The 24,007-nt window shown below is 34.9% G+C and overlaps 1 protein-coding gene across 1 annotated transcript in view; it reads left to right on the top strand.

The window, feature by feature from the left end:
- The window catches only part of Nmdar1 (glutamate ionotropic receptor NMDA type subunit 1), a 1,366,481-nt gene that overhangs the window by 639,886 nt on the left and 702,588 nt on the right, over positions 1 to 24,007 (top strand). Inside the window, exon 10 of the mRNA XM_089592421.1 lies at positions 2,263 to 2,278. Within this exon, the coding sequence (XP_089448547.1) occupies positions 2,263 to 2,278 (16 nt within the window). The remainder of the gene's footprint in view (positions 1 to 2,262; positions 2,279 to 24,007) is intronic.

Below are 24,007 nucleotides of genomic sequence, written 5' to 3'. Positions count from 1 at the left end.
ACTTTTCATACGCTGAAACTTCAGTGTGATACGCGAATATGAGAAGCTGAATATATTTACTTCTTTATTAAAATATATATTTGGGATTTAAGATAATTATTGTCTTTGGAAAAGTAACAACCTATGTTTATACCATACAATTTCAATAACGTGGCTCATCACATGCACATTTTTTTGTTACACTGCAACCTACTAATAAGATAATTTTATCTAAACATATTAGTAAAATCATGTTAGCTAAACTTACTTTGAATAATAAGAAGCTTGTTAAATTGGTTGTTAAATACATGCTTCACGGTCCTCACACTAAAAAAACACCCATGTTTAAATACATCTTATTGCAAATGTATCAAAAATTTTCCTAAACCAATTGCTGACATCACTTCATTAAAAAAATAGTTATCCCGAATATATCAATCAAAATGATATTGTGGATAATCATGTATTTAAGACTAAAACGAATTAAAAATTGCAGTTGACACTGGTTGTACCGTATAATGTAATTTTGTTAATGAAATATAGATGCCACATGAAACTAAATGTAGTGCATTTATTTAAAGCATGAAATACATATACGACTACATTCATTCAAACCGTGATAGAGCTTCTATTGAAATTTAGAATTAAGTCATTCTGATAATGAAACTCTAGATGAAACAAAAAACTATGTTGATACTAGATATTTTAGATCTATAGAAGTGGCATGCAGATTAAAAGAATATCTAATTTGTAATAAGAGTCACAAGGATGTAAATCTTGCTGTTCGCCTCGTGAATAAACTAAAATTAATTTCCGAAGAAAATAAAATTGAAAAAATAATAAACTAGTAGCAAATGCATCTAACAGCTTGATTTTAGTTGAATAAAATTTATAACTTTGCAAAACCTTCAAAGTATCCTAATACCCCAGTAAACTATATTTTTAATAATCAACAAAAAATTAAGGTAAAAAGAAAAAGAAAAAAAGAAAAGTGCTTCAACAGGTAAATACGAAACAGTATTATTAAAAGATCATGAACGATTTTTTTTTAATGAATATGGAATAAAAAAATGGAGCAACTTTATTGGAAGATTCAAAAACAAATAAGGAATTAAAATATAAAACGTTAAAGATACTGCATTTGCCATAGGTTTAATCGAGTATGATTTACAAATTGCCACTAGTTTTCAAGAAGCTACTACTTGTATGCTTTCTCATCAATAAAAAAAAATATTTGCATGGTTTGTAATATCAGAGAATATACAAGGTCAAAAAATTTAGAAGAAGTACACAAACATTTTTTGTAATCACTTTATTCATAATGGACGAAATTATACTCTTCTACTCATTAACATAATTTTTAAACTTGAATATAAATTATGTAAATTATTTAATTTACCTGTAAGATTTAAGATCAACCTATAAAACAATAATGACGCAGAGGAAGTTAGGTTCTGTAAACATACGTTCGATTCGATGTATGCTCAGCTAAACAATAAACAGAAAAATATTTTTAAAACTGTATGTAAAAGTGTTCGACAGATTTATTTTATGTATGGTCCTCAAGTATCTGAAAAAACCTTTTTATGTAAAACATAAATTTATTACTTCATACCATGAAAAAAAAAAGAATTTTGTCAATGGTATGGACTGGCATTCCGTCAGTACTACTATCAAAAGGTATGACCACTCATAGAACTTTTCGATTAACTTTGAATATAAATAATATTGAGGCATCATTTTTTTAAATCACATCCAAACAAAAGAGAATTAGGGTTAAATCGATTTGATAATTTGAAATGAGGCTTCAACGGTTCCGAAAAAAGCTTTAGAGATAGAAGACAGAACTTTGCGTGATATATGCGATACACACATACATTTTGAAAATAAATTAATAATTTCGGGAGAAGATTTTCGTCAAACACTTTCTATTATAAAAATGCAATAATAGAAGTATCTTTATATCAGAAAATATTAAGTCGTTATTTCTATGAAGTTCTTTTTACATTTCAAAATAAGATACAAACATTAATTTATTTGATAAAAATTTTCCTAAATTACTTCTAGAAATGAGAGAGGGATAACTCAAATAACTGATCATTACTGAAAAACGAGAAGTCAATAATGTATGTTTAAGTAATTAGTAAAACTAACCTATCTCCATTTAATATTGTTATTCTAACTTTTTTCAATGAATACACTATTTTTTTTAATAAGAAAATGTTTAATCTTATGAAAAGTAAAACGATAACTTATTATAGAATGGGTTATGCCACGTACAAGGGTATCGATGAATCAGGTGATAACATTTACATAAAGTTTTCTATTTAAATATTAAACAATATTCGTGAGGGCTTACCACCGCATGAACTAAATTTAAGAGTCAAAGCAAAAGTTATGTTAATAAGGAATTTGTGTCTCACAGATGGTTTGTGCAATGGCACACAAATGAGAATTAGAAAATTTTTCGACTCTAAAAATAAAGCTAGAACCATCACAGAAGTAGAAATTGTAAATAGAGCATGTATACCAAAAATCACTTAAAAATAGGCAATACCTCGTCGTTACCTGTTATACTTTACAGAAAGCAATTTTCTTTAGTCTTAGCATTTGCTATGACAGATAACAAATATGAAAGGAACAGTTTCAATAAAGTCGGTATGTACTTAAAGAAGCCTGTATTTTTTCATGGACAACTGTACAAGTTGTTATCAAGATGCTAAACTTGAGACGGGATGTTTATTTAAACTGAAGGTAGAAAAAGTTCAGAATGAGAAAATGTTGTTTGAGAAAAAACTGTCGATTAACAGGAAGTACTATTTTCGAAAAGAAAGAAAAATTAGCGAATTTTAAAGTATTACACAAACTAAAACAACTCTTTTTAGTAGAAGTATATGACATAATATTTTTTATATTTTATTACGTTACAATTTTGTAAAAGTTACTGAAGTTTTAATTTTGATTTAAGATAAAGTTTCATAAGAATTTCCCAAATAAGATCTTTCTTTCAAAGTTTTTTAGCAAAATTATTCTTTTTTTCTGGTGATTACTTTGTATGCGTATGGAAAACAATAATTAAAAAAAATTAAATTATGCAATTCTCTACTAAAAATCTGATCTTATAAAAATTAGAGTGATGTAAAAAATTAATAACTTTTAAGTACTATATAGTTGTTTCTTAGTTCGTGTACATATAAAGTAGTAGGCTTAACAGAGACAGACGGGTTTTTGAAGAAGAAAAAATTGGCAGTGATTGCATAGAAGTATGGATAAACCCTTATTTATTTACTATATCTATTAAAAGTTATTTCTTTTTCTCTTAAATCAAACATCACGGGGTACTGTCCCTTCGTGGTTTTATAAGGCTACTGGCGATGACTCCCACAATTTTTATTATTTTACTATTACCTGAGTTTGAGTAAACATTTGTGATCAAATCATGTCATACAACTACACGTATTAATTCAAAACTTAATGTAAAAAAAAATACTACAAACAAAAAAACGATAAACGTACCTGAGATTGAATCCTTATCTATATGTTTACAAAGTAATAACTATTTTGAATGTTTTTTGCACTCGTTACGTTACTAAGTATAAAACCAATATTGGCCTCCCGGGTGGTGTAGAAAAAATAGATAACTACATATAGCTGAGCATTCGTATACCATCAGTTGTAAGAGCTACCGCTTGCGATTGCTGGCTACAGCTAGTTTTAGCTTATTAATATGCTTCAAACTGAGCTGCTACAAATCTGTAGAATCATCTCTCGTATTGCAAGGGGTGCTGGATCGGTAACATTTAGTGGGGGGCTAGGCAAGGGGCACTTTAAAATGTGCAGGGAGGTTGCAGGGGAGGGGGCTTACAAAAAAACAAGGGATATTCTTAATGGATCAAAATTACGGGCAAATTAACCTGATTTTTTCTAATTTGCGAGGGGAGCTATGGGAGGGCTGCGAGGGGGTTGTGGTGGGCTTTGCAAATTGTGCAGGGGTTGTGGGGGCCCAGGGGGACTTAGTGGGTCTTTGGCTATTAACTTCTTGGGTTAAAATATCATTGATAGTAACTGAATTTCACCTTATTTTGCACGGTGGTAGTGTCAGGGGGTGGCTGTGGCGGGGAGAGTAGTGTGGAAAGCCCTGCCCTTTTAACTATACAGTATAGAAAGATGTTAGTGGGGCTTTAATTTTCTGCGTTTTTTACGCTCCATTTCTACAATCAATTAGTATTGTGCGCTTTGTTTGATTTACCACAGAAGCGAGCAAAATAAGTACAGATTAGGCTTCCATTTCAAAAGCCTGTATCACTAAGCCCCTTAGATTTTATATTCAGAACCTGTATCACTGAGCTACGGTGGCCAATGATTATATATATAGCGTTTCTTACTTTATTATAGTGCTATACATCTGGCTCCTAATTAGGGCTCTGCTCTGGGCACTGAGCACTTGGAAGCGGGGAAGAAAGACGGATTAGAGTAAGGGGGGGCTAGGAGAAAATATTAAATTTTGCTGCGAGATGGTAGCCCTTTGTCTGCAAAAGAATCATTGTGTGGTGAAAAAGCATACGTGAAAAATCACAGAGGTGCTTGCTTGAAAACGTTGCACTGGCTGGAAATTGAACCATGGTCACCTACTTGCTAATTCATGACCTAGCCATCTGAGCCACCACGCGATAAAATATACACAAATGACAGTCTTTGTATACGGGTTTGTATAAAATGTGGCTTATATAGTGATACTTAATTATTAATGCCCGCTTTATAGAGTGGCCAACGCAGCTGAAGCGTAAACTAGCAGAAGACAAGTATAAAACAGTTGAGAATTTATTTTAAAAATTTGTACCTTATTCTGTATAAATGAGAGAATAGATTTTAAAGTTAAATCTACGTTCTGTAAGCCTTTTTTTGCGTTTATGATCGCAAAAAATCATGAAAAAAGAGCGTAGATTAACGTCATCTGATTCATTGCAGGTGGGATTGTAAAACACATCACCAGTATATATCGACAGAAGTGCTCCTTATTACGCTTTGTTTTTATGTTTTTAAGGGCGAAGTTCTTGGGGGCAATAGGTTTAAGCAGAAGTAGTATAGACTTAACACATGTGCTTATGGGGACAATTCTATTATCTACGCTTTATTACGTGCCGTTGGACTTCTCTCTCATATTTATTGCATAGAACTACCTCCATTGTTTTGCATTACTATCTCACTAACACTATAGCTATAGTATGCTAAGTGAAAGTATGCTTATGTTGGATAACATAAAACATACACATCACTAGCAGTGTGCTGTTTTTTTTTCGGAGCCATCCTGAATAGCAGTGCATTGCTGTGTTACTCCTGCATATATATGCTCTCGTCATTGGGATAGTAAAAAACCCCCTTAGATTCAGTTGTGACATCAATTACTCAAAAAGTGAAGGGAATCTTATTTTACATAGCTTCTGAACCATCAGGCTACAGTTAATTATACACTCTTTAAAAATAAGTAAGCCAGCGGTGCAAGCCAAGAAAGTAAAGGCCGAGTCTCAACCTTTAAAGCATGGGTTATCAAGCTCCCAAGCCACAAGAACTGCAGCCTGAGCCACTGTGCTACCGTAGCTGCTCAGTATACTATAGTGCTGTACAAAGACATGCTGCCCTCTGATAATTAATTTTTTGATACTCCTTTATTGTGTATTACGTCTCAACACTACTTTTCCGCTCTGGAACGGAAGTCACAATGCGTATTCATTGAAATGAAGGTAAGGGGACTTTTTTCTCTTTCCACTGTGGCTCTCGTTATTTCTGCCTTATGTAACCGCAGCTTTAAATTTGTAGTTTACAGGCTACTTTTTCAAACATTATTGTAATGTTAATACTTTTATACCATAGAGCTGGGATTGATACAATACTTAAGATATATAGAGATCCAACAAATACTGAAGGTTAGTAAACATTGTCAACAGAAATTTCATTCTATAAACAATATACATTAGATGCATTTGAAGTTTTTCTTCTAATTCGCCCTCTTGCAACTTTTGACATGGATAAGAAATTTGTGAGCCCTAAAGGCTTTTCTTTGTCAACTTTGTTAAGTTTTAATTTATTTGTTGGCAAAGTACCTCAACAACCGATAAAGCTAAAAAAGACTGATAAGCTTCTTAAGTAAACTTTTTCTTGACCTAAATTTTTAACAAACGTGACTGCTTTTATACCTCAGGGTGATCTTCTCTGGACAGTTATTGTAGCACCAGGTTATAGAGCTATTTTCTAATGTCTTCTGGTAATATGCCAAAGACGTTGGTATCTAAAGCATTTTTTTTTGCAGACTTAGTTTTAGTGATCTAAGGTGGGGCGAGTGGTTCGTGATGCTTACCCGTTGGAGACTGTTCCGTTTGCTAAAGTTTGTAATTCCTTTACAGCTGTTGGGTTTGCCCAGTGCAGACCTCAAAGAGGATTGGTGATTCCTGGTTCTACCCTTAAAGTCGAAAGAATTATGTAGGGTCATCGGTTGCCGAGGTTCCCAGCCTTGAGATTAACTACTTTGCTCATTACGTCTGCCAGTAAATGACTGACTTAGTTGAATAGTAACCAGCTTTATATGGCCTTTCACTCGATGAATTCTATCTGGAAGTAACAATAAAAATTTACTTATTAACAATATAGTTTTACCTTAGGTGGCCCTCAAGAGAACCGATGGAATTGATGGTTTAGTAGGGAGCGTAACCACTTATGATGGCGCCAAAAGGGCCAGTGGTAAAACTTCCAGCTATTTTTTATTATTATTCTTGATAATAGAGAGCTGGCTGCCAGTAGCTAGATCCTTATCCTCGGTGTCTGTGTATCTAAAGATCATGATGAAGAAAGGTATGCTGCTGGCCAAAGAATATCTAGTCTTTGGAGTTTTCTTCAGATAACTAACCATTTATCGGTAGTTGGAAAAATGGGCCTTGAGAATACATTCTCTGTGGACATGCTGATGGCATGACGACTAAGAAGAAGGTCGTTGTGGCTGCCAGAACTACTCAGGGTTGTTTTTCCTGGCTTACTGTTGCAAAAAAATCAGCTCTGATAGTCTCTTGATGGCTACGAATGTCTCCTGTTATTTCACTAGAGTCATAAGCCTTTATAAAACTATTTTATGAGTGGCACTTGTCAATCTTGGTGGCTTGCGATGGAATTCGACGTTAGTCGCTGGTCCATTAGAGAGCAGTGTTGTCCGAAGCTGGAATACTCAGCTGTATTACTCCAGTGCCGTGCTTTATGTACTGCCGATATTTGGCTGTGGTATTTGGCACTTTGCCCAGGCATATAATAACCAGACTTACTTAATCCTATTGCAGGTATCTTCGATTTGGCTTCTAGGCCACCTAGCGGATCCTACTAAGCAGAAGTAAAAAGCTAGCGTATTTTAACAAAACTTTGAGTTTTTTACTGCTATTGTTATTAATTTTTTTTCAAGATGAAAACTACACTTGAGCCATCTTGGAAATGTCAATAATTAGTATGCAAGGTTTGAGCCAGATCAGTTTTACAGTTTTTTTGGTTAATGATTACAACGGTCATAGTGACTTTGCTTTATATGTATAAACATATGGGGCGTTTCACGCGAAACGTTCCAGACCCGCCGCGCGAGCGCTAAAAATCACTGTTTTCAGCTCTTTTTCTCGGCCTTATTCCTATCCTAAAAAAATTTTGTAAATAGCATTTTCGATTTTTTTTAGTCAGCTTTTTGATGGTGTGGTTAGTTTTTTAAAAAATCTTTATTTTCACTAATAAAAAACAAAAACCGTGCTATTTCTCAAAAAAAGCATTGTTCATACTTTTTTTGATAGGCTAGATGGAAAGCTGAGATTTTTTTACATTGAAAACGTCTCTTTGCACAAAGTGCTCTAACTTAAAAATTTAAGTAAAACAATACCAATGAGTAGAAGTTCAGTCGTCTGGAGGACGTGCCGAGGCTCGGCGCTACGCCATGCCGTGCTCAAGTTAACTATAAATACTATTGATTTAGAAATACTTTCTAAACAAATACTTTTTACTATTTTTCAGGCTTAGATGAAGTTTGAGATGTGGGCTTTTTGGTTTTATTATTTTGTTTCGGAAAAAGTTGATACTCAGAGCTCATAGATGTTTTTTTTTTAATTTTAATGTTTATCATCGATTAAAATTACATCATAGAATTGCAAAGTATCTGGTATTGATTTTGCTTTATCAAATCAAAATTTGAATTCAATTTTACATTTTTCATAGGACTGTTTACTCAATTAAAAAAAGTATATTTCATATAATTTATTATAGCTTATTTATACTCATGTACAGCAATTTTATCATTATTAAGTTTATCGGAAATAACAGCAATACTTATATGCTTGAGCTCATCTTTTTCTTTATAATTAATTATAACTGTAAAAATGGAAGCTTGGTTATTGTTCTAATGAAAAAATTGGGTTGAATTCTATATAACAAACGCATTATTTTCCGAAAAATTCCAAGTTACAATAAATTCTTCTTTCTTAAGATCTTTTTTTAATTATTTATTAAAAAGTAATTGTTTATAATATGATTAAACTAAAATATGCAAGGCAATTGTAATAAATTTAGAACTCAAATACACTTCAAGTCCAAATGGTTCTTTTAATTCTACCTGAAAATAATATAAAAAATCAAATATTTTATTGAAACCATACAATACTATGATAAGTCATAACGTTTAAGCATACTTCATTGTTAAATAAATAATCGATTGGCATAAAACTGATAATATTAGTTAACTTAAGCGAAGCGTGGTGTGGTGCTGGCCTTTGGCGTGCGTTTAGACGGCTGAACGTCTACTCTTTGGTATTGTTTTACTCAAATTTTGTAGTAAGAGCACACTGTGCAAAAAGACGTCTTTAATGTGAAAAAACTTCAGCTTTCCATCTAGCTTATCAAAAAAAATATTAAAAATGCTTTTTTCGAGATATGGCAAATTTTATGTTTTTTTTCAGTGAAAATAAGAATTTTTTAAAAATTTAACCATACCATCGGACAACTGGCTGAAAAATACATCGCAAATGTTATTTTCAAAGTTTTTTCTGGACAGAAATAAGGCCAAGAAAACGAGCTGAAAACAGTGACTTTTAGCACTCGTGCGGTGGGCCTGGGACGTTTGCCGTGAAACGCCTCATACATACTTCAATTTTTATTTATTTACCCGTACATCGATAAGATTGTCTTTAACAAGCATTCTCTACAATCATTGTGTGAAAAGTATTGGTCCTAAGTCATGAGCTCCTAGTCCCCAGTACCTAACTGTGTTGTAACCCTTACGCCCTTTTTACATTTTAACCCCTTTAACTCTTTTTTTTCAGCCATAGTCCCCATACTTTTTTTTCAAGGTCCACACCTATTTAAGACGGTCACAGAACCTACCTCCAGGTTGCGTTGTGGTAGAATTCCTTTCTCTTTTTACCCCTATGATCCTTCATTTCTCAAACTAGTCCCGCACCTACCAAGAGTATCCATGAGGTGTGACCCCGAGTCACCTTGTAGCTAGGCGATGGACTAGCCATTAGGCATGTGAAAGAATATTGGACAGAAATAACTCTTGAAAAAGTCTTTACCAAAATTTGCATTAATCAGAATTTAAACCTACGACCCACTTGAGCTGCCGCATTTCTGCCAAATAAGACGTGCACTTTAGCCAACTGAGCAACGACCACTCCTAACTTTGCTTTGTATTATACTAGAGTAAATCTTACATCAATGTCTGACAATTCTTAAAATAAATAATTTCTTGTAAGAAATATATTTGTTTGGGATCTATACAGTTAATTGGATCAAGTAAAAAGCTGTAAAAAGTGAAAAAAATATAATTATGCTGAAAAGTACCTTGCATTCCTTATGCCATAAACTAATCGTTGGCCGTGAAGTGTAATCTATTATTATGGCCTCATTTTAAAGCTGTAAAGATATAAATCTCAAAAAAAATGTATAATTGAAAAAAAATTTTTATTCTTTTATCTCACAACTTTATTACCACAGCATCAAAGTCCTTAAGCCTCATCTCTTTTTCTCTTATCACCACAAAAATACAAATAAATATTTTACGTATTTAAAAATCTGAAACATCCAAGAAATTATAATGAAAGTTCTAATGAAAAACTTATCTCTCACTCAATGAATTCTTTATTTATTGATTTTAATGCTGCTTAAGTCTCGATAAATATTAAGCGTTATTGTCTTGACGCCTTAAATTGTAATCATTCAATGCATTTGAAGTTTTCCTTCCAATTCGACTTCTTGTGACTTTTGGCATAGTCAGGACTTTTGTGAGCCCTAAAGCCTATTTCTTGTAACTTTATTAGGTTGTAATAAATTTGTTGGCAAGGTAGTTCAATATCTGATGACTCTGAAAAGGACCAGTGAGCTTGTTAAGTAAACTCTTTTTTGACTGAAGTTTCCAGCAAACGTAATTGCCTGTATACCTCAGGGTGATCTTCCCTGGCCTGTTATTGTAGCACCACACTGATTGAAAGGAAAATTACAATGTTTGAAGCTTTAGAGCTGGTTGTAGAGCTCTTTTCCAATGTCTCATAGTATAATATTGAAGATGTTGGAATCTAAGGCTTGTAAAGTACCTGTCTCTTTTGCAGACTCAGTTGTTTTGGTGATCTAAGGTAGAGATATTGATTTGTGATGCTTGTTGTTGGATACGATCCCGTTGGCTCAAGTTTATTTTTTCTTTATAGCTATTAGGTTCTTCCAGAGCAGACCTTGTAGATAATTGGTGATTCCTGGTTTCCCAGCCTTGCAACGAACAACTCTGATTGTGACGTCTGTCAGTGAATGACTGACATGGTTTAATAGTGGCTGGCTTTGTATGGTTTTTTAGTCAACAAATCGTTTTTGAAAATGGTAATAAAAATGTGTTTTTTGGCAAGGTAGTTAAAATTTAGGTGGCCCTTCAAAAAACCGATGAGATTGATGGTTAAGTAGGGAACGTTAACACTAAGAGTGGCCCTTAATTTGGCCAGTGGTGAAACTTTCAGCTATTTCTCATCATTACTCTTGACAATGGAGAGCTGGTTGTGGGTAGCTTGACTCTTGCCCTTGAAGTCTCTGTGTACGGGGACCGTATGGAGGAAGGTATGCCGCTGACCAAAGAATATCTCGTCTTCGGGTCGTTCTCCGGATAACCAACTGCTCATTGTTAGTTAGAAGAGTGGGCCTGAATAATACGTTCTTCGTGAGGTATGCCTTTGGGATGACCACTTAGAAGGAAGCCGTTGTGGCTGCCCGTTCTCTTCAGGGCTGTATTCCCTGGCTTGCAGTTGATGTAGAAAATTTTCTGACGGCACTGGGCCAGATGGTTAAACGGCCACAAACCTCTGAAGTGTTGGAGCAGGTTGTGCTCTAGCTAGACACGTCTCCTGGTATTTTGCCGGAGACGTTGATGTTCTGACCATCTATTTTACTGCGGCACTGGTTAACTCGGGGTACAAACTGACTTATTTTGCTAGCCCACGAAAGAAGAGTGTCATCGGTAGCTGGGATTCCTAGCTGCACAACTAACAACTCTGTGCTTGATGTTCTGCCGATGACCGACTATGACAATCGATTACTCGATGGTACATTTTATAACCACTCTTCACTATCTTTAATTGCGGGTGGCTTTAATTTTACCTCGACGCCACCCAGCGGATCCTACTGAACCAAAGCGCAAAGCTTGCTTATTTTAGCAAAACTTCAAACTTGTTTATAGCTTCTGTTATTAACTTTTCCCAGAAAAAAACTATGCGAAAAGCATTTTGGAATCATCAAGAAATAGTATGCAAAATTTTAAGCAAAATCGGTTCAGTAGTTTTTGTGGTTAGCGATTACAACGGTCTTAGTGACTTTGCTTTATATATGAGCAAGATAAAATAAAATAACATAATGTATAGTACTAATGCGCAAATTCCCCATAAATAAATGATGACTTTAAATTTCTTCCTAACGATAAGATAATTCTTAGCGATGATAAGGCTTGTCTAAAAGTAATATAAAAGGTTTCTATATAATATATCGTATAACGATAATAAGGGTTTGCACACCCACCCCTTTTTAATAAATTATGACCTTAAGCTTCTTTTCAACGATGAGATACATCTTAGCAATAAAAAAAGTTTTGTCTTGAAGTAATTTAGTAATTAAGCAGATTGAAAATAACAGATAAGAACTTAATGCATACACACATATACGACACGCACACATGTGTTCACATACCAGGGTCGGTAAAATACGGTACGATCTCCGTCAGGTTTCCCAACGTAGTATGGGGGTGATGGGGGAAGCTGAGGGTGACAAAAAACGGGTGGGATCTAGAGATTTGTAGGGGACTGTGAGGGGTTTCGAAAAAATGTGATGTATTAAATTAAGGGAGAAAATGACGGAATTTAAGCTTATTTTGTGGGGGAACTGTAGGGTAGGGGGTGAATGGTGAGCTACGGGGGGCTATATGAGTAATGTGTCAAACGCTACGCCTAAATAACTATATAACATACGAATATGTATATGTCAGAAATCTTAATATTTTTCTAAAAAAATAACAGCAATTCTTTTTCAATAGCAATTAAACTTCTGTATGACTAATGATTATCAGAATAAATAAACAAATTTATAATACATGCCTCACACTTATTTAATTTTGCAATTGCTTCTAAATTTTTTTTCTCTAGCTTTTTCACGATTTGTAATTTTTTTCTTTCATACTTATATTACCTTCTATTAAAATTCTTTGCAGAGCTAATGGTTGCTTAAGATCTCTCACATCTAAGCAGTAAGGTCTTATTTCTGGTTGTATATCTATATGTCACAGTGCCAACCCGCTATTCGCTCCGAGAATGACCACAGTGCCCTCCACTCGTGGACAATGCTAGAACTCTGAAGGAAATACTCTAAAGTACCTTTTAATACATTTGTGAATGAAATTTATTGATTATTTTTCAAGTTCAGTACTGTGACTAACAGTTATCACATAAAAATAAAGTTGATTGACTCTAAACTGAGTAGGTATATGATTTTAGGCAGACTGTATATATTGAATAGTCCAGCAAAGCTAGCTATTAATTTCAGATAAAGGTTATTTTGACATAAATTTGAGAAGGGATGTGAAGTGTTGAAATAAACATCATTTTAAAAACTGGATTTAAAAGCATCACTTACAACATTGATTTTCAGCCACAGACACAAATGAAAGGAATAAAGTTGGTTGAAGCTGAACATGTTTATAATGTGCAGGAAGTAAGAGAGTCAAACCACTGCACAGTTATTAACGGTGTTGTAATTAGGCAGGCATCAGCTTCTTCTCCTCCTTATAATGTTTTTTTCGAAGTAATAACTGTTATAATATTAACTGAATTACTGTTAATTGAACGTATTCACAACAAACACTTTTTTTTCTACTTCAGTGAAGATAGAAACATCGAAAATGTTTCTTATGACTGTGTTTATAATCAAAGCAATAGATCTAAACATGTTGCTGCTGTTATTCATTACATCAATTACAATGAGAGTTTCTCAAAGACTGACACAGAACAGAAGTGGGGAAAGCCAACAGCTAGACAGTTTGCAAAGGAAAAATATTCTAAAGGAAGATATTTTTTTGTAATGTTTCCTTCTTCAGTTGGTTTATCTGCAGAAATACAAGTTAACTGCGTATATGTGAGAGATCTCAAGCAGCCATCAGCTCTGCAAAAAATTTTAATAGAAGGCAATAAAAGTATGAAAGAAAAAAATGAAAAAATCATAAAAAAGATAGAGAAAAAAAAATTTAGAAACAATTGTAAAATTAAATGAGTGTGAGGCATGTATCATAAATTTGTTTATTTATTCTGACGATCATCAGTCAAAAAGAAGTTTAATTGCTGTTGATAAAGAACTGCTGTTGTTTTTTAATAAAAATATTGAGATGCCGGACAATAAACTGGTCCAGTTGTGTTGTACGACTATTGCTTAATCTGATAGTCAAGAGTAGAGAGCAGCAAGAAAAGCTAGAATTGCTTCTAGCAAATCAGCTCATAATATGCAATCTTTGAAGCGCTAGACTATCGATTCTCTTGCACTGGACATGTTGTACCCAAAAAATTTTATGAGTAATGCCACGCGATATGGAATTGATCATGAAAGACAGGCAAAAGAAGAATACGAAAGAATGTACCAATGTCAACTTATTCAGGTCGGTCTAATTGTTCAAAAAAGACCAGCAATATCTACGTGCTAGTCCCGATGGACTTGTCTGTGATGATGATTTTTGTGTGACAAGAATTGTTGAAATTAAGTGGCCTGTTACATGCTCTGCAAACTGGTGTTAAACAAAGTGTCACAAATGTGCAATGTACGTTATTTATACTTTGAAAATGGTAAAATTCACCTTAAAGAAAGTCATATGTATTTCACACAGACCCAAGTATTAATTTATGTGTGTGGTTAGTAGTCTGTGTGTAAGTATTGACTGTATGTGATTTGTTTATTTATTTTCCAGTCTCTTCAGGTAGTTATGTTGTAACAGTTCGTAGGGATGACTTTTTCTTAAAAATAACGATACTTTCATGTAAAAAATTTTATTTCGAACATTACCTACGAGCTTTAAAATATCCAGCGAATACTGATACAGAACAAATACCTGCAGTTCAAAATGAGATTAAAAAAAACTGTTTTCAATGGGTGTGATATTAGTAACACGAAGTCAAGGAAGAATTAAGTTTTGGCATTACTGTCGATTATAAAATGATATTGTTAAAAACTCCTAAAGTTGTACAACAAAGCTGTGATCAAAAATTGAGATAATTAATAATGATTGAGAAATTTTGTGTTATACTGTAAAATATTTAAAAGTTTTTTTTTATTCGTGACAATCAATTATAAACTTTTATTAAATCTTATAAAATATCATGTTCACTCACTAATTTTTATTTTATCGTCTTTGATAATAGGTGGTTGCAAATTTACTAAAATGCAGCAAATAGGTACGATTTCATCAATGTGGTTAAACAAATTAGTTGGAATTTTACTTAAAATACGAAAAGTGCGAAGTCGTTGTATTATTCGTTCAACGTGAATTCTCACCTTGGAAATACTGTAAGTTTGATGGGTTTCCTCTTCAGTAAACTTTTTTAGTAAATTCTCTATTGTTTTTAAGGAATGGAGGCATAACAAGCATAACTTTGTTTCCACTTTGATCGATTGCTTTCTAAATATCTGGGAATCCTTTATCAGCAAGAACTACATCATTGTCTTCTAGCAGAACCAACAATTCTGATTCAATTGTCATCTGGCAATCACTTTTTTGACCTCCTGCTACCTTTGACTTAAATGAAATAAAACCACACGGAGTTATTCCAACTAAAAGTTTTGCAGTAAAATCCTTATAATAGTGTGAGTATGTGCAAACACGATCGTCAACACTCACTGGAACATCTATTCAAAACTTTGTACAGTCGATAATATCTCTTGTGTGGCTAAATTGTCAATGAAAACACTCAGGTATAGTTCCCTGAACAGTATCCTTGTCAGGCCAAAAAATCAAATTAGTTGTATTGCAAGCTAAATTATGCAGCACTGATAAAAAAAATGTTGAAATAGTCGTTCTATGTATTGAAAAAAATACACTTATTGCAGAGTACGTTATTCCAGTTTTAAGTTTCATCAAATAAATAAGAAGTTTATTTTTTATGGAAATTTTACACTTATTGGAGGCTACGTTCATATTTTCTAGTTGTTTTAATAAAAAATTAAAATTATCAAATGATACTCCTATCAGATCCAATATTTGATTGTTAGATTGAATAGAGTCGAAACCTCTAAAATCATATGCTTTCTTCTCGTTCGTATACTCTTGTAAATTAGTAAAAGTCGATTTGTCAATGTGTGTGTTTATTTTTGTACCACATGAGACAGTTTTGTACTTCTTTTAAATGGGGATGGTAACTTTTTCAAGTTGCTGTATGTTAGTTTGAACTTCAGCATGATTAATTCCATTTTCAAATATAAATCTGTTACACACAAAAGTGTTAACACTATTCTGGAATTTGTCAGTGAATACTTCAACTTGGAAGCTTTTACCCTATGTGTTTGTACAATTTAAACTTTTATCAGCTGGGTCTTCATTTAAGAATTGGAAAGTACTAGCTAAACATTGAGATTGCTGTTTGGAGTAAACATTAGTCTTAAATGGTTGAAGTCGTCGTTTTTGAAAGTGTATATGCCTAAAATTAATGAATATTAGTAAAAAGTGTTTTGGTACCATACTTAAGCATTAATTAAAGGTCAAAAAATTAACCTATCAATTAAATTTGAATGACACGATAATGTACTAGTGTTTTGGCTGCAGAAAACTAGTGACGGTGCATAATTAGGACTAAGTTTCACATCTAACTTTACAGCACCATTAAACTAATTGCTGCAAATAACTTGCATCGCTGTGGGATTCCACTCTGTAGAATAGTTGCTACAAAAATAATTAATAATTATGTATGAAAAAATCCATCAATTATTCTAAGGGTTTGTTGTGTATATATACTTTCTTTGATTTTTTAACAAAAGCTATCAATTTGGAGTAACTTGTGATGTGCAGATAAAAAATGATAAAAGATATAACCGCTTTTTACTCTTGTATTTTTGCAAGGTAACAGAAAACAACTGTGACTCCCCATTTTACTCATCAACATAAAACTCCAAGTACACGTCTGCTACACACATGCAGGTAGCGGAAGTACTGTAGCACTAATATTATGCATATACTAACAATTACTGATAGAGTTTTATCCATACATCGTTCTAAATTAATAGTTTTTTTTGTTTTCTACAACTTGTCATCTTTTTTTGGATATAACTTATATTTTGCTAAATATTGAATGAAAACAAGATTTCATACTCAATTTGGTGCTGTGGCGTACCTTTAGACCGCGCCTTTTCTCCACCATGAGCGCTAACGTGGGTTTTCTTATCCCCTCCAACTTTATTCTCGGATCGAATAAATATATATTAATACTTCATACAGGATTTGAAGTAGAAGAAAGTTTTTTTTAATTTAAAAAACTACTCAACACTACAATTTTCACAAATTGTATAAAAAATAACTATTTTATGAAAAGCCAGAATAAATATTTTTTACATAAAAAATGTATGTCGTATGTAAGAATATTAGAACTCACTCTAATTCATCGATGGGTAAGTATTAAATGCGAGTTATTTAACTTATCGACTTTTCCCATATAATACACGATTGTCAAGGCAACTCGAATTTTTCAGTTAAAACTACAGTTTGTAGAAATACGGTCATACGTAGCAATTGAAGAAAGTGCCACCTTAACCAGGACTTAAACCTGGAGCTCTTTTCTTGCCGGGAAAGTGCGTTACTCATTTCGCCATCGAGGTCTCGGCAACTCTTCTTTTCAATTTCTACACCATAGTTTTTTGGCGATTTTTTCAGTCCGATGCCTTGCACATTTGGTATGTAAAAATATTAAAATTTACTCTGATTTATCGATGGGTAAGTATCAAATGCCAGTAATTGAATTTATCAACATTTTCCATACAACACACGATTGCCAAGGCAACTATAATTTTTTAGTTAAAATTACAGTTTGTAGAAACATTGTCATACGTACCAATTAAAAAAAAAATTTTGAAAGGAAATAAGGCAAATTGTAGTCATCTAGCTGAAGCTGCTATATAACCTTCTTGCCTTAAAATTTTTTGCTTGTCTACTCTCTCCTGACTTTTTCTGACGAACAACCGTAGTTTTCATCTTGCGCTGGAAATATTACGTCATGCCCAGCTCACCACATATGAAACCAAGCTAGAGCCAGAGCAGTGCCAGGATCTCATCCTACACGGGGCTTCGTAGGGAGACATCCCTTGGCTCCACGTTTGGGTAAAGTCTTTGGTGCCTTGATTCTCAACTCAGTAATACTCTCTTCTTTAGTTCCTTTTATAAAGAAAAGCGGAGGTGCACATGAAGTTTTGGAGAAGTCTGTAAGGTTTCGCGTCTGAGACAGTGCTCCACTACTGACAAACTCGTCGAGCTCACTTTTCGTCAGAGAATTCAAATTGTCATCCCATGGCTGCACACCAATTCTACTTAGCGTATGCAAGGCAACTCTGGGTCAGCCTAAGCGTGACACAATAGCGTAAAAATATGCCATACTGCATACTTGCTCCAGGTCTTTGTGATTAGTATATTATCAAACTTATGGCCATTGTCAGTTAAGGAATAGATCAGTAGTTTTCACCGAAGCAAAATTAACTATTTTAAGGTTAGTGCTACATTTTTGCAGTCCACCTTGCACAAAAGCTTTACCTCAATCCATTGCGTATACAACTCTTGAAAGAGCTTTAGGTACTTATGACCATTTTTGTTCGGTGGAGACTCCAGTAGGTCTGCTATCACGATAGCCCCATGGTCTTTTAACGATTTCATGTAAGAAATCACGTATTGATGTGTGAAAAACGTGTGGGTAATGCTAGAATCGTCTCATCACTGTGTGTGTGTGGGTGGATGCACTTAGTGTCGTATACCAGTGCACACCTACTCTAAGTTTTAAGTATACTGTACCTACCAGAAGTAGCGAGCTCTCACCAGCACGCTTCTTCTTACACTAAAAGCTGGTCAAGCCATCCACTGCACCTCTGGGCTTAGATCTTAAACGTGCTCAATTATATACTAATAAAAAAAGCATTTTTATGGAGCAAATAACTTGATTTTTATGTTACTACAAAATAAGTTACTTTTACTATGTTAATTTTTCAATGTAAAAAAATGTAACATTAGTTTACCAGAAGCTTATTAAATAGAAAGTAAACTGTAACCAATTCGTTTAGTAGAAGTGACCATTGCCTTGCACCAAAACTCCTGATAATCCTGACAAGCTTTTACAAAGCTCATGATTCTTGTACTAATTTAGCAATTAGCTTGCTCATCAGCCCTTGAAGATTGCTCAGATTGCTCAGATAGCATGCCTTTATAAAATTTTTAATGCCATAGTACATATCTTACCAATCAAACTTGCTTTGCTACTTGGTCATGAGACTTTTCTATATTTATTTGTCGACTCGATGATGTACAGCGTGCATCAGTCGTCACACGCTCCGTATATTCTTTTAGCACTACAAGTCACTATTTTTGCTCTTGATGCACGACTGGGTCTGAGAAACTGTTGGCCTGATGCCAATACAATTTTCCGTCATTGATTCACCAATTCTCACATGTGACCAGATTTTCTGACACCTTTTGCAACATTTTCATGTACAACTCTTTGTTTATCCAGTCTAATTTTGCAACGTATACCTCCATGACTGGTATTTCGAGGAGCGTATCTGGCACACAGTTCATGACCCCCTTAAAATGCATGCTTTGAAAATTTTACAGCAGCATCCCAAGAGCCCATCTGGCTAATTGACCTGTCGACTCACTTAAGTTTTTAGTTCATTCAAGCGAGCTCTAATCACTCATCGCAGTAAAGTGGTAATCCTCTTAATATGGGCTCAACGTTTGGAGAGCCCAAATCACTACGAGACACTTCTTCTTGGTTACGCTATAACTTAGTTGGAGCGAGAACGTGGCTAACATAAACGATCAGGTGATCTTTGTCGTCTCTCTTATGGGCTAATACGGCCCCAATAGCATAGTTGCTTGCGTCAGTCTGTACTGGGAAAATCTTCTAAAAATTTGGCTTGAGAAAAAGAGACGATGATTAATAGGGAAAAGGAAAAGTGAAAATAACTTTAACTTAGTGTCTAATCAAATAAAATTTTATCTATTAACAACTAGAATGACAAGACTTAGCAAATGAATCTGAATTAAGTGTACAGCAGCTTACTCGTACACTACTCAAGCACGGTGTCACCAAGAGAGATGTTTTTCAAGACGAGCCATATACAGACTGATTATATAATATGATAAAGAGGGCTTGGTATCAAATAGAGCAGGAAAAAGTTAACAAGAGGTATGTTGACATGTAGACCAAAAATGTATTACGAATTAAGTATTAGTACGTGTGAACTTGAACTGCTACGCACAGCATTGAAAGCTACTGTTGACATGGATTCAAAGAATAGCAGAACAGCAGATATCTAGTTTTTAGCAGAATAATATAAAAAAACGTGATACGCAAGCTTAGGTTTAGTTAAGTTTTTTATAGTTTATGTTTTCGTATTACCTAAGATCTAAATGCAGGATTAATCCATAAAAGTCTGCTCACCAAGTTACGCGAATTTGATGGTAGTAAAATTTTATCACCAACACTGTACTTACTTTTTACTTTTTAATTTGGCACTAGCACAAACAGAAGGTGGCCTACTGTATGATGATAAAACAAGTACAAGTAGCACTCCGGGAGTGCAGGCAGAAGTGAAAACTTGAACTTATGGCACGTGGGGCACCTTTTTGGGAGAGCATTTTAAGGTGCGCTCGTGACATGAAAAATTGTACATAAAAAATGAAGTTTATCAAAGCAATGTGGGCACTTTTTGAATGAACATGAAGTATAATAATACAGAAACTATATTCGAAGGAAGTGGTTTTATTTAAATGAGTGAATATTAGTAAATAGTAAATAAAAATTTATCAATTTTTTTAACACAATACCATAACAGCAACACAAGTCAAATAAAATATTTTAATAAATAAATTTTCCGTTTAATATTCATTTTTAAAGTAAATATAAAAAACTCTCAATCTCGTCTGTCGCGAGGGCACGAACGAATGCCCATGCAAAGACTGCGTATCAGCGTTGGTCTAAGCATTATTCCACGCTCACAGTTTATGCTCGATCGCACATAGCGCCGCTGACTGGATCCCACCGAGAACTACTTCGCGCAAGAATTCAAATTCAAAATCGTATGATTTTTTCAACAGACAGTAGGCGCAGAAATTCAAATTCGAAAGAATTCTTGGTATACTATTTCTGTATGTAATCATGTGGCGTCTCACATCTCTCGCGCTTCAGGCTCTACTCGCCAGGTTGCCAAGCCCCTGATATTCACTCCCGTCAAGCGGCGAAATTCTCGCACGATTCATATATAAGCGCGATCGAGTCACTCTAAGCCCACACCTCTTCTGTGTCTAAGGCAGGGAGCACGTCATCAGCCTTACTGATGAGTCCTGGCGTGCTCTTGGGACGAAACACCTTTTTTCTCTCTTATAGACGACCTCTTGATCTCTATAATCATACAACATTATCCAATTTTTTTAGGCATTAATTAGTTAATACATACAAAGATTTCTTTCGAATTTGAATTTCTGCGCCTTACTGTCTGCTGAAAAAATTATACGATTTTGAATTTGAATTCTCGCGCCAAGTAGTTCACGGTGAGATCCAGGCAGCGGCGCTATGTGCGAATAAGTGCGATCAAGCATGAACTGTGATATGCTCAGATCAACGCTGCTTGCGTATAGCAGCAGCGCTCTCGCATACCTATATACACTCTGAGTATACATATAGGAATGTAATCTCGTCTGTCGCGAGAGCACGAACGAATGCCCATACAAAGAGCGCGTACAGTATACATATATTATAAAAATACACGCGGAGAATATTTGTGTAAAATCTCGTCTGTCACGAGAACGGCTGAAAATGCTCACCCACAAAAGTGCCCAACGCGCCATAAGAAGTTTTCACTTCAAAAGCGATTTTGTTGACGAAGTTGGTTGTGAGGGAGAACCAAAGAGAGCTCAGCCGAGAACTGTCTGGTAAGCTATTAAACTTTTTGTAGGTCCCTTGCGTAGGGCTTGTAATAGTAGGTAGGGATGGAGATCGGTGCCTAAGAGTAACTTAATCTTAAGTGGGATCCCACGGAAATCTTTAGCTAACTGTAGCCCTTGCAGATTATACCAATCACTTGACAGCTTATAGATAGAAGGAGAGTACTTCGTAGTAAATTGAACGTGACCATGCACTCGAGATCCAGTATAGCGAATAATCACATTAAAGCGTTAAGGGGATGCTTAAAATTTCAGTCCAAGCTTTTTGAGCAGGCTTTTTGCAACAAACATCATCTGCAAGCCGTAGTCTAACATGGCAAAACTTATGTGAGTGCGACCGTCTGTCCCTTGCACTCGAGTAGTGCTGTTGCCAACGGTGTAGTTGCAGTAGTGCAAGCAGGCACTCGTAGACTGCATGAAAGGTTCTGGCTTATATCAAGAGCAGATGGCAGTAAGTCAACAGTAGTGTGTGATGAGGTGATTGCAGCCTCATGCAGCAGAGTGTGATGTTGCTCATTGCAAATCTGACAGCACCGATCAGATACACAATATGCAAGTCTATGCCAGCCAAGGCAATTTTAGCACAGGCTTATGGTTTGAGCAAATTGTTTTCACTCGTAAAGAGTTTTTGCCTTAAACATCGGACATCGAATGAAAAAATCCTTAGCAGAGTAGCATAAGCACTTGACAAAGCAGTAACATTATGCACTTGAAACATGTTACCCTTCTCGATCTTCTTTGACTGCTTCAGAGAACTAGCCACGATTTTAAGCATCTAAATACTTTGACCAAGAAATTCCTTGACACTGATAAACGTAGGTGGTACGGTAGCTGCACTAAGAAATGCTTTCCATTCACAGATTGTGCAAGAATTGAGCTTTCGTATCGTAAGTGCAACTACGAGGTCACACAACTGGGTCGTAGATTGTTTTAGTTGCCACAGTGTAGCAAAAGCATTGACAGTGTCACTGAGCAACGCTTTGAGACCCATTGCAGAATTTTACATAACGGTAGGCCAATTGAGTAATGCTCTCGTAAATGACAAGACGAGTCACCGATGTTTTGTATAATGATCTTTCAAGCAACTTCAAAGTTGACTTCAGTCACGTGGATTGTTTTTAATTTCTCAGCAGCTTCACATTGCACGTGGGTCCTCAGCTATTAGAGTTTCTTGACATTGCTCAACCACATATCATTCAATATGACAGCAGAAAAAACGCTTTTAAACTCGAGCCAATCACTAAAAAGACCCGAGAAGACCAGCAAACAAACAGCGTACATGCTCCGCATTAGAATAGCAACTGCAGAAAAAGCAGGATTTAGCTACGGTGGCATGAAAAAACCCTTTAGCACCAAAGCAATACGAGCAGCAAAATGAAGATAACCCTCTTGAATTAGTCCATAGCAGTCAGATTTAAAAAAATCTGTTGGCTGACTTTCTTCATCTACCCATAATAATGCCTGCATATAATTGTCTCCAAATTCACTCCGAATAAGACATAGCTGCTACAGTCAACGTCCGATGTCAGTACGAGTGTGCCTATCCTTACCAAGCTTCTTCACATTATTGTAGGGGTTACTAATGCTTTTGTTTAACTTCTGCTGTCACGTGCAGATTTGTCCCAACGAAAGTGACGTGGTGAGGTAATTGACGTGACAAAAAAGAGAGGAAGCAAAGGTAAACGAGGCCACCCGCCTTGACGAATCTAGGTAGCAGATCAAGCGATAATGAGCTCAGGACGCCGATCATGATCACGGATGCAAGGGTTGTAAATCTCCTGTACAATAAAACACTAGAAGGTCATAAATCTCCATGCAATGGTATGTACACTTAAGACTTCACACTAGGAGATTGTAAGTCTCACAGTGTGACACTCCAACACAACACACAAGTCCCAGACGTGTAATAGTCTGTCACTAATATTAATAACGCAGTCCTCGATCTGGCTTAAAGGTCAAATGTTTAGTATCAAGACACTTGGACAAAACATGGACTGTATATAGATAATTTATAGTAGAGAGGAAAAGGGGAAAATAACTTAAATCCAGTGACTATCTTATCAAAATTTCATCTATTAACAACTATAATGACAAGACTTAGCAAATGAGTCTGAATTGAGTGTACAGTAGCTTGCTCGTACACTACTCAAGCACGGTATTACCAAGAGAGATGTTTTTCAAGACGAGCCATTTACAGACTGATTATATAATATGATAAAGAGGGCTTGGTATCGAACAGAGTAGCAAAGACTCAATAAAATTTATGTTGACATGTGGACCAAGAATTTATTATGAATGCAGAGTATTTGAACGTGTGAACTT

This window comes from Copidosoma floridanum, unplaced genomic scaffold, assembly GCF_036245765.1.
Source record: "Copidosoma floridanum isolate Cflo_tuat_1 unplaced genomic scaffold, Cflo_Japanese_pri ptg000017l, whole genome shotgun sequence".
NCBI classification, from domain to species: Eukaryota; Metazoa; Arthropoda; class Insecta; order Hymenoptera; family Encyrtidae; genus Copidosoma; species Copidosoma floridanum.
The sequence above is the reverse complement of the archived record's forward strand: the minus strand, read 5'-3'. Positions and strand labels throughout refer to the sequence as shown.